The 12,541-nt window shown below is 31.6% G+C and overlaps 1 protein-coding gene across 1 annotated transcript; it reads left to right on the top strand.

Moving 5' to 3' along the window:
• The first annotated feature begins 2,307 nt into the window (after positions 1 to 2,307).
• On the top strand, positions 2,308 to 2,941 carry LOC110643653 (uncharacterized). Its single transcript, XM_021796111.2, has one exon. The coding sequence runs from the start codon at positions 2,501 to 2,503 to the stop codon at positions 2,747 to 2,749; it is 249 nt and encodes an 82-aa protein (XP_021651803.1). The 5' UTR covers positions 2,308 to 2,500; the 3' UTR covers positions 2,750 to 2,941.
• Positions 2,942 to 12,541: the final 9,600 nt, after the last annotated feature.

Here is a 12,541-nt window from a genome sequence, read left to right as displayed (position 1 = left end):
TTTTACTTTATCAATATTTTAGGCATATTATATATTTGAATTAAAATAATTTAATTGAAAATTATATTATTATATTATACTGTTTTGTAATGAATAAAAAATTAAAAAAATAAATTTAGATACTTTTATATCCATGTACGTCTGGGCAATGACTAATTTATAGGTTATTAAAATGTCAACAATTAAATATATAAATTTTAAAAACACACAAATTAATTTATGAGTTTCATTAAATTTTAAAAAATTAAATTATAATATATTCCAAAATTTAAACCGTGTCTAAATAATTTATCATGTTTACTAATAGCGTGTAAACTTAAGAAATGCATGAAACTATGAGTTAATTTGTGTAATTTTCCATTGTTTTAATTAATAAAATAAAAATGATATTAAAGTTAATTATCAAAGAACACTAAAAACCAAAAGATTTTTGGTGTTAAATAGTACAGGCACAAATAGTTTTCTGCTCAGACAAGTAGCAAACAAAAGATGATTATTTTATTTTTCGAAGTCGGTACAGAGGGAATGTTTTTAAAATTACGAATTTAAAATTTTAATTGAAATTTAATTAATAATAAAAAGAAAAAAAGAAAACTTTTATACTGAGCTTTCATTTGCGAGAATTCAATGTGAGAACACAGCCAGGATGGAATGGAAAATTATGCCTAACTAGTCATTAATTTAGATATGTAGTGAGTTAACAACTACGAACAAGGTTCCATCGACCCAACAGAGCATCACTACTCTACATATATATTCTGATAAAGAGCAAGCAAAAGGTATATATAATATTATATGAAATAATGGACGTGATTATTACAACAAGAAATTACGCAATTAATAAAGAAAAATGAAATAAGGCAAGGGCTAAACATCAAAAGATATTTTTTTATTGCTGTTAAAAAAAAAAGATATTTTTTTATTTAAAATTCGATCGAGAGATACATGTACCGAATTCTGGCTCTAGTCAGGTGCCCAAAAGGTAGACAGCTTGAAAGCACTGCTGCGAGAGAAAGGACTGGTGGCCTGAGATTTTCTTCCAAAGTACAGGCCCTTAACAGCCAATGCCTTCCCCCTAAACTATTAAAGAAAGAAACAATCAGACAGGCACCTATGCTATTATAAAGCTTGCTTTTCCATATATATATATATATATATATATTTTTTTTTTTTCCACCATCCTTAATGTATCTCGCTAAACCTTCCTTTTTCTTTTACCCTTTTCCAAAAGAGTTCTCAAGTACAATGGTACACGATGCAACTTTAATTATTTGCCTATCCAACTCCAAGACGTAGTTGTTAAGCATGCGTATGTTCTAAAATTATCTTAATAGGCTAAACGTTGAATTTTGTATCTATATTTATTAAATATTTAATTTAATTTATTTTCAACATTTTATCTAAATTAATTTTGAAGTTTAAAAACTCAATAAATCAAGAAATAAAAAAAATTAGCACATAAATTTCAATTTTTAGATTAAATTAAATTTAAATTTAAATTTTTGAATTAATTTAGATAAAAAATTGAAAAAAAAATTAAATTGACCATTAAAGTATAAGGGTGATATTGAATATTTTCATATTTTATATTAGACTAATAATTATAAGGTTTTTGCAAGGAATATTATGTAATACATTGAACCTTCATTTGTCCTAAAAATAGAAGTCGAATTACAAGTTTCATGCATTAGCTAGTAAATGTTGCGGATAAAATTAAGTAATATGAATGCATGACTTTGGGACAAACACAAAGAAATAAAGAGGAGACCACATTTCTGATAAAAAAAGAAAAAAGAGACCACATAGAGAAATTAAGGAAGAAAGGGATGATTAAGTAAAGCGAAAAGCCACAAAGAAAGAGATTCATCGATCATAGAGCAGAAGTGACTTGGTGTGGTAGCCGTATAGGCATTATTGATTTTAAAGAAGAGTTCAGAATGAATCCTTCCGAATGAAGGTAATCACTGAAGAAAAACTATAAGAAAAAAAAAAAAGATTTTGGTAGGGCACCATTAATTATTAAATTACCAAATCACTAGGAGGAGGGAGAGAAATAGCGAGTACTACCAGCTAGTGTACTGTTTGGGTCAATCAGAAGGGAGAGGACAATAATAGTTATTGTGCTGAGCCTTAGCTTTACAACCATAACACCCATTCTTAACATGGTCTTTTCAACGAATATCAATTATTATTTTAGTTAGGTTAATTATAAATTTGTCAGAGTTACTAAATTTTAGTATTCTCTCAAGCATTAATTTTTATCTTTTTTTTTTTTATTAATAGGAGTGAGATCTATATCTTTGTACAAAGTAAATTTGTGCTACGGGATGACACAATAAATTTTCCTCTAATTAATTAACGTAGGCAGCCAAGGATGTCTACATCAGCGGTCGTCTTTCCACTATAAATTGGAGGACGATATTTGCTGCCTCTTGCACATCATCACTTCTAAATATTCAACATTACTTAATTAATCAGTAAGAAGCAAGCAAGCAATCATATGGGAGGCAACGGCAGGCGGAGGAAACCTTCTTGCTTCTCTATCTTCAACATCTTCAAGGCCTGTTGTTCACATGGCAGCGATGATATTAGCGAAGATGGTTTCTATGTTAGAAGAATATGTCCCAGTGACGAAGATGGCAGACGTTGGATTGCAGATCCAGGGATCGACGGTAGAGCTTCAGCATTCATTGCCAGGTTCTATGAGACTCGTGTTTCGGACCCAGAGCGCCAGACTCTTGCTCTCTGATCATGCATGCACTCTTTATCTTCCATTCATTTTTGTTATATCTTCTCATCTCTCTCCTAGTTGATTTCTCTGTATTAAGTTGTTGTAGTCTGACGGATCATTTCTTTCAAAAAAGTTGAAATTTCCCCGTTCTCCACTTTGTAACTTGCAATAATTAAGATAGCAATGTGAACACTTTAGTTTATTGTTAAATTTTTATACTTTTTCCATTAATAAAACAGTTAGAGATTTAAAATATTATAAAAATTTTACAAATACCCTCCACTAATAAAATCATTTTTCAGAAAATATCCTCCGATCAAAAAAATTTCAAAGAAAAACTTATTTATTATAAGTTTTTTTTAAAAAAAAAAAAGATATTGGAAAACTTTTTTCTTCATATATATATATATATATATATTCATTTAATTTTATTAAATTTCACCCCATAATTCTCAAGAATAATTGAAAGTTGAAAAAAAAAATTTAAGGTACCAGGAGGACATATACTCTTCAAGGAAGGTGTTGATAGCCCTCAAGCAACGAAAACAAAAGATTGCAAAAATAAAGTTTTCGTGTTCACTCGTCGATTGTAAAAACACACAGCAGCAGCGTCGCAATTCAAGGTCAAGGAGGAATAGAATAGTAAAATCTCAATTAAAGTTAATTGTAAAAAAAAAAAAAAATTGAAGGAACCTAATGCTTATGGTGTCCAACTCACGGCTACTCCCCAAACAAAGCAAACACCTTCAAAAGTGGCCCCAATTAAACCCTAAGATAAAACCTAAAGAAGATTGCAGTGCTTGTGGTGAAGGATCACAGACAGGCCATATCCTATATATCCTAGCTAATTTTATTCATTTTATTTAATTTTATATATCTTATGTGCCTTTAATTTCTTTTTCTTTTCAGTTAAGCCAAACAAATTAACAATTTAATATCACTATGTGCATGCCAGGCTAAAAAGTAACTCTTCACCCTGAGGTTCCGTTTCTCTTTTTTCCAGCTACGTGGAAGGAGAACCATCTAAATAAAATGTGCAACTTCACCTTTTCTGAGATCCCTTTATTTCACTTATTTTTTGTGGTTCTTGCATGTGCAGCCTTAAGCCACCGATGTTCTCCTTCCCTTCCATTCAATTGCCTAATAGAGATCTTAAGCTAGCTATATAGGAAGAAACTCTAGCGCTTTTGTTTTTCAATCTAAAGAAATACATATAAGAGCGACCAACTTGAAAGCTTTTGTTTTGTTTCTGGCATATCTATCTATCACTATGTCACAGATGTACTAAAAAATTTTCCAGATTCTTAAGCCGCAAGGAAGTTAAATCAGAGCCAGCTGCTTCCCATTAGACTGCAAATAGGTGTATTTAGGATCTGTTGCACGATCAACTTATATAACAAAGTTAATATCAGTATGCTGATGAATATATATACTATATTGCGTTCAGATAGTTTATATGTAGAGGCATATATGCTGAAAGAAAAAAAAAAAAAAAAAAAAAAAAAAAGGACACCAACCATTTAATTAATTATGCGAACCCCTATCCCCAGAGGCGGAGGCAGAATTTTAAATTAGGGACCTAATTAAAATATATAATTTATTAATAAATTATTTATTAAAATAAAAATATTAAAATTTTAATACATAATTTATTAATAATTTATTAATAGATTCAAGTATTGATTTAAGTGATTGATTAATTAATGATTATAACTGTTTCATAACTATAAAATAAAATATTTAATAAATATAATAATAAAAATAAACACTTGAATTTTTTTTTAATTAAGTTGATTTGTTAAAAATTAAATTGAATTGCTATTAGTTCAAAAATATAATGAATGATAATATCGTGAATTGCTAAAGTTAAAATATGTTAATGGCCTAATATTAAAAAATTTATCAAATTTATCCTAAATATATTTCTTTAAAAAAATAATGAAAAGTAAATTCAGTTAAAATTATAAATTAAATAAAATAAAATAAATTATGAAAAGTAAATTCAGTTAAAATTATATATTAAATAAAATAAATAACATGGTTTAATTTTTAATATTATGAAAATTTTTTTTTCTAACTTAAATATGAAGATATTTTAGCAAAAAAAAATTCAAAATAATAATGAGATTACAAGAAGAAAGCCACTAATATTTTAAATTAATGAAAAAATAGAAGAGAATTATGTTAAACTTTTCTTTAATGATATTATCTAATAATTTAAAATTTAAAGAATATAAATGGGTGATTGTGGATTTATTAGATGAGAAAATGATAAAATAACATTAATGAAAAATATAGGGCAAAGAGATAATAACGGTTTAGATTTTTTTTTATACGAGGATTTGTATTTCATTGTATCATTCTTTTAATAAAGAGTTTGGGCTTTTTTATATATAAAATTACTATTAAACTTATTTAAAATTTTTAAAACTCTCAAGGTCCCATACTCATCAAAATTTAATATAAAACTATAAAATTTTAAAAAATTACTATTAAATCCTTGAAAATTTTTAAAATTTCAAGGGGACTCAATGCCTTACTTGGCCCTCACATGGCTTCGTCCCTGCCTATCTCATTAATTCTTTGAGGCATTGATAGTGTGTCTGCAAGTGCACGGGTCATAGTAGTATAGTTTTAAAAAAAATAATATCATTCCCACAGGGAATTGTGCTTAAATTGGAAATAAAAGGATAAGCTAATTATAATGGTAAAATTTAAAGATATAAAATGAAATTTAAAATTTAAAATTGGTGTTTGAGGAATTTAACCTAAATCAAACAATTAACTAAATTAATTAAACTAGATTACAAAAATTTAAATTGAAATTGCTATTTATGAAATTTGGAGGAATTAAATCTAAATTCAATAAAAATTAAAGTGATCCTAGAGATTGGATTTTCAATATTGTTTGTATGTGGTTTATCCCTAATTTAGCCAAACACATGAAAATTGCAATTTTGAGGGAAATCAATTCTTAGTTCTTTGAAACCTCTTTCAAGCATTTTAAAGTTGATATTCATTAAATCAAACCCTGTTTTCACAGTATTTCAAACCTAACAAAAACTCAATTAAAGCTCTAATTGATTTTGGAAAGTCTCTTGAATCCTCTTAGCTTATCTCTAACACCAAGAATGTAACGATCCGATCCTTCTCCAGTTAGTATTGTCCGCTTTGGCCCATGGGCCTCACGGATTTGTCCCTTGGGAGGTTTCATTCCCAAAAGCGCGCTGACCAGGTGAGGAAGGCTCCCACATATATGGCCCAAATCTTTTCTTCCCGTTTCCGATGTGGGATACGAAGTTTCCACCCCAGTGCGTAGCTTGTTGAACAAGCACGTCCCAACCCCATCCCTGGGTCGTGACAAGCCCACCAACTTCCGCTTGGTGCGTCCTCGCACCACACACCGTACTAGAGGGAGTCCAGCTCTGATACCAAATTGTAACGATCCGATCCTTCTCCAGTTTGTATTGTCCGCTTTGGCCCATGGGCCTCACGGATTTGTCCCTTGGGAGGTTTCATTCCCAAAAGCTACGACTGTGTGAGGAAGGCTCCCACATATATGGCCCAAATCTTTTCTTCCCGTTTCCGATGTGGGACTTGAAGTTTCCACCCCAGTGCGTAGCTGGTTGAACAAGCACGTCCCAACCCCATCCCTGGGTCGTGACAAGCAACAAATGTAATGGCCCGGCCCACTAGTGATATTGTCCGCTCTGGGCTGAAGCCCTCACAGTTTTAAAATGCGTCAATAGAGGTTACGAACCACCAACTTATAAACCCAACATCTCTCCCGTGTTTTGTCGATGTGGGATTTCCTAAGGTGTTACAATCCACCCCCCTTACGGGACTCAGTGTCCTCACTGAGGTTTGCCCCACCATCGTTCAAGGTTGCACGCGGAGCAGCTCTGATACCACAAATGTAATGGCCCGACCCACTAGTGATATTGTCCGCTCTGGGTCGAAGTCCTCACGGTTTTAAAACGCGTCAATAGGGGTTACGAACTGTCAACTTATGAACCCAGCATCTCTCCCGTGTTTTGTCGATGTGGGATTTGCCTAGGGTGTTACAATCCACCCCCCTTATGGGACTCAGATTCCTCACTTATGTTTGCCAAACCATAGTTAAAGTTTGCTCGCGGAGCAGCTCTGATATCTCTAATGTAATGGCCCGACCCACTAGTGATATTGTCCGCCTGGTCAAGTCCTCACGCTTTAAAACGCGCCAATAGGGGTTACGAATCGTCAACTTATGAACCCAGATCTCTCCCGTGTTTTGTCGATGTGGATTTGCCTAGGGTGTTACAATCCACCCCCCTTATGGGACTCAGCGTCCTCGCTGAGGTTTGCCCCACCATCGTTCAAGGTTGCACGCGGAGCAGCTCTGATACCACAAATGTAACGGCCCGGCCCACTAGTGATATTGTCCGCTTTGGCCTAGCCCATACTAGGCCTCACGGTTTTAAAACGCGTCAATAGGGGTTAGGAACCTCCATCTTATGAACCCAGCATCTCTCCTGTGTTTTGTCGATGTGGGATTTGCCTAGGGTGTTACAATCCACCCCCCTTATGGGACTCAGCGTCCTCGCTGAGGTTTGCCCCACCATCGTTCAAAAGAGCACAAATGTAATGGCCCGGCCCACTAGTGATATTGTCCGCTCTGGGCCGAAGCCCTCACGGTTTTAAAACGCGTCAATAGGGGTTACGAACCACCAACTTATAAACCCAGCATCTCTCCCGTGTTTTGTCGATGTGGGATTTGCCTAGGGTGTTACAATCCACTCCCCTTATGGGACTCAGCGTCCTCACTGAGGTTTGCCCCACCATCGTTCAAGGTTGCACGCGGAGCAGCTCTGATACCACAAATGTAATGGCCCGACCCACTAGTGATATTGTCCGCTCTGGGTCGAAGTCCTCACGGTTTTAAAACGCGTCAATAGGGGTTACGAACTGTCAACTTATGAACCCAGCATCTCTCCCGTGTTTTGTCGATGTGGGATTTGCCTAGGGTGTTACAATGTCAATAGGGGTTAGGAACCTCCATCTTATGAACCCAGCATCTCTCCCGTGTTTTGTTGATGTGGGATTTGCCTAGGGTGTTACAAAGAAAACTAAGTGTATTGCAAGATTATCTATCCCAAATATTCACTTTTCAGTCCACCTGTCAAGGATTAAAGCTTAACTTAATAAGGGCCCATTCATCAAGCAAGGCAACAAGCTCACAAGCAATAAATCAAAATGTAACAAATCTCATTTAAATGACTAAATCAGTTCAAAACCACAATACAAAGCAATATTTACAAACCCATCTCTAGAATCTCAAATATCTACTCACAAATCATAGTTTCAAGTCAAACCTAAGTGTAGAAATGAAGAAATAATGAAAATCTAAGCTAAGGAATAGAAAAACCCAGAAGAATGCTGATGAATCTGCTGCTGGAGAGTTGCAGAAACGTCCCTTGCTGCTGCTGCAAAATGGTTCCCATGCTCCTCTTCCTTTCCTTCTTTTCTTGCCAAAAATCTCTCCCTCTTTCTCCTTATGGAAAGAAATAGATAAAGTAGCTTTTATATGATTCAGAGATCTGCCCTAGAATGAGTAAAAAGGTGGAAGATTCCAGAGAAAATGAGGTATTAAATTAGAGGAACGAAAATGTCACGTCAGCCATTTTAAGTAAAAATAACACAAGCTGAATCGATTGTGTTGCGGGTTGTGTCGTAGGTTGTGAAACCTGCTGCCCGAGAAAAAACTGCATATCTGACGATCGATACAACCTGCGACTTAAGTTGATTTGGTTGTGTTGCGCGTTGTGTCACTCTCAGCCTTTTTTTAACTCAACTTCAAAATTTTTACAATTCAACTCTAATTTCTTCCAAATGGCTGCTCTGATCAAAATACACCAGATTTCTTCAAATTTAACCTACAAAACAAATAAATTCCAAAAATTAAACTAAGAAGTATAAAAAGGCAAAATTAACTAAATATATGCTAATATCTATATTAATAGTTATGAACAAGGGTAAATTATGTGCAAAAATTATACCTAAATGATGATATAAAATGCATGCATCAAATTCCTCCATACTCAAACTCTTGCTTGTCCCCAAGTAAAATTTCATTAAAACTCATTTGGAAGGGAATAGAATCAGTCTTTGAAAACACAAAAATCACTAATCCAAACCACCAACTTACCTCTAGCCACCAACATTCCAAATTCCCACTAGTGAAGCACAAAGAATGAAGCAATCACTCTCAACAATTACAGAATAGCTAAGAATTAACCAATTAACCTAAGCAACAAATACCAACAAGCTACAAGAGTCAATTGTGCCAAAACAAATCTAAATGAAATAGATAGCCAACGTGTCTCAAATAGATGGTGAGTAATGTATGAAAGATTATATTGCCTAACCCATATGCAAGCATAAAAGATCTAACTCTACTAATGTAACAAACATTTTTCAAAGAATCATTAGGTCTTTTTAAGGGTTGTAATGGGGTCAAATAAGGTAAAATTGTGGTTAACAAAGAAAGGAGATAAGGAAAACAAAATATGAGAACACTACAAGAAATTAAAAAAATAGCTACAAAAATTACCGACCAAATATACTGAAATTTCGTAGGTAATCAGTGATTACCGACAAATTACCGACGAAATTTTTTCGTCCACAAATACTAGCGTAGGTAATTTTTACCGACGAAAAAAATGTTGTCGCTAAATTTACCGACAAATTATTTAGTAGGTAAATTTAAATTTTTTTGTAGGTAATTTCGTAGGAGATTTTGCTTTTATAAATTACCGACAATTTACCGACAAAATTTTTCGTTGGTAATTACCGACGAAAACAAATTTTCGTAGCTAATTTTTATTTAATATTTTTTAATTTCATCATTAATTTTTAATTTAATTTTATTTTTATTTTTTTTAATTTAAATTAACTTTTAAATTTAATTTAATTAAAAATGTAATTTAAATTTTAATTTAATTTAATTTAATTTAAAATTTTCAAATTAATTTTTTAATTTTTTAATTTTTAAATTAAATATTAATTATTAATTATTTTAATTTATAATTTTTTAAGATTTAATTGACTTGAAAAAAATTACTAGTGGAGCTCAATATAGACCCCATATATGTGACTATGCCACAATTGCTTTATGTTGGAGGGTAGTTCTCCTTTTATAGACAAACTCACTACCCTCAAATCTATTCTCAAACGATGTGGGAATTTCACATTTTTTGTGATTTACCGACGAATTACCGACTAAATATATTTCGTAGGTATTTTTTTAAAATTTTATTTTCAATTTCTCCTTAATATTACCTACGAAAATCGTTTCGTTGGTAATTACCGACGAAAACAATTCATAGCTAAAATTTTTTAAGTTTTTTAGAATTTTTTCCCTATTTTCTCCTTAATATTACCTACGAAAAGTATTTCGTTGGTAATTACCGACTAAATACTTTTTGTAGGTAAAATTTTTTTTGTTTTTTAGAATTTTTTTTCTCTATTTTCTCCTAAATATTACCTACGAAAAGCTTTTCGTTGGTAATTACCGACTAAAATTTTTTCGTAGGTAAAATTTTTTTAGTTTTTTAGAATTTTTTCCCTATTTTCTCCTTAATATTACCTACAAAAAGTATTTCGTTCGTAATTACCGACTAAATACCTTTCGTAGGTAAAATTTTTTTAGAATTTTTTTTCTTTATTTTCTCCTAAATATTACCTACGAAAAGCTTTTCGTTGGTAATTACCGACTAAAATTTTTTCGTAGATAAATTTTTTTTCCTATTTTCTCCTTAATATTACCTACGAAAAGCTTTTCGTTGGTAATTACCGACGAAAAATTTTTCGTAGGTATTTATTTTAGTTTTTAAGAAATTTTCTTCTCTATTTTGTCTTAATATTACCTATGAAAATTTTTTCGTTGGTAATTACCGACGACAAATTTTTCGTAGGTATTTTTTTTAAAAAATTTATTTTTTATTTTCTCCTTAATATTACCTACGAAAAGCGTTTCGTTGGTAATTACCGACGAAAAAAATTCGTAGCTAAAATTTTTTCAAACTTTTTAGATTTTTTTCTTCTCTATTTTCTCCTTAATATTACCTACGAAAAACATTTCGTTGGTAATTACCGACAAAAAAAATTTGTAGGTAAAATTTTTTAGCTTTTTAAAAATTTTCTTCTCTATTTTGTTATTAATATTACCTACGAAAAACTTTTCGTTGGTAATTATCGACGAAAAATTTTTCGTAGGTATTTTTTTTAAAATTTTATTTTCTATTTTTTTCTTACTATTACCTCGAAAAGCATTTCGTTGGTAATTACCGACGAAACATTTGGTCGTTATTTTTATTATTTGGTCGCTACTTTTGCCGCTAATGTTAGGCACCACTTTTACCTACGAAATTACATCGTCGGTAAACTTTTAGTCGGTAATTAATCGGTAATTTCGTCGGTAAAAATTAATTTAAATTTTATTTCTCTTTTCATTGGTAAAGCGTCGGTAATTCGTCGGTAAATTACTCACGAAATTTTGTAGTCGGTAATTTTCGTAGTTATTTTTAACTTTTCTTGTAGTGGAATAATATTAATCATGAAACTCAAAGTGCATCAATATATATATATATATATATATATATATATATATATATATATATATATATATATATATATATAAATCAAGAGGAAAGAAATTCATGATGAATCTCAAGTGCTATCTCAATGATTATATAAAGGGACTACTTTTTATACTTTTTTTTTGTATGTGTCTCTATTTCATATCACACCCAAAATTACCTTTGGGATATTTTGGTGACCCCTTTTTTTTATATCATTATTATTATTTTTTTTATATGCACTTAATTGCTAAAATATTATTCTCATAAATAGTTGGTAGTGTTTAGGTTTTATGGCTAGGTAAATGATTTGGGTTCCAAAGAAATTAGAGAATTAAGGTTCAAGGGGGTTTGTAAGGGTTGAAATGAGATTAAGGTAGGTTAAGGGTAAATGTGAGGTTTAAAATATGAAGGAATGCCTAAATCATATTCTTATCAAATGCAAGTTAAAAATTTCGCTTTGAAAGATCTAAGATGCTTGTTCTAGGAATGGTGAGACGACAAGGACCATTTTCTTCCTTAAAGGCTTATTCAGACACTCAAAACTCAAAATAACTAATCAGAATCTACATACCTAGATAAATATATTAATTTTCAGCTATTAAGTAAGAGAAAGAATAATGCTTAAGACTTTGTACCCAGCTGGAACTTTCATTCCACTAACCATCTAAAGGCAAGTTGGATTGCTTGAATAAGAAGCTTCTGGAATTCAAAGACTGGTTTAAAAATCCAAAAATTTTAAATGCATAAATGTATAAATGTACAATCAACCTATATGTAACTAAGTATGCATAACTAAGTATATGAAGCTATATGCAGTGTATATATGTGAATATGTACAAGTATGAATTAATGAGTATGTCACTATATGCAAGTGAAAAAGGAAAAAATAATTTTTGCAAAAAATTTACCCTCTCCGCCATACTCAGAATGAACATTGTCCTCAATGTTAAAAGATTGCAAGGAATGGGATAATTTGGCTATATGTGCAGACAATGGTTGGCTCATATGTGCATAAAGAATTATTACCCTTTTTCATAAGTGATAGCATAACTTGTGCTGAAAATGACACAAGCTGAGATAAGAATTGTTACCTCATTGAAGGTACAGCCAATTTAATTAAATAAAATTTGGACAGCTGCTGCACTCATTGCAAAAGAAACAGTGGAATGGAATCTATTAAAGCAATTAAACT

Source organism: Hevea brasiliensis, chromosome 4 (assembly GCF_030052815.1).
Source record: "Hevea brasiliensis isolate MT/VB/25A 57/8 chromosome 4, ASM3005281v1, whole genome shotgun sequence".
Lineage (NCBI taxonomy): Eukaryota > Viridiplantae > Streptophyta > Magnoliopsida > Malpighiales > Euphorbiaceae > Hevea > Hevea brasiliensis.
The sequence above is the reverse complement of the archived record's forward strand: the minus strand, read 5'-3'. Positions and strand labels throughout refer to the sequence as shown.

Coding starts and splice junctions, on each gene's coding strand:
- LOC110643653 (XM_021796111.2), top strand. CDS start 2,501: ATGGGAGGCAACGGCAGGCGGAGGAAACCTTCTTGCTTCTCTATCTTC.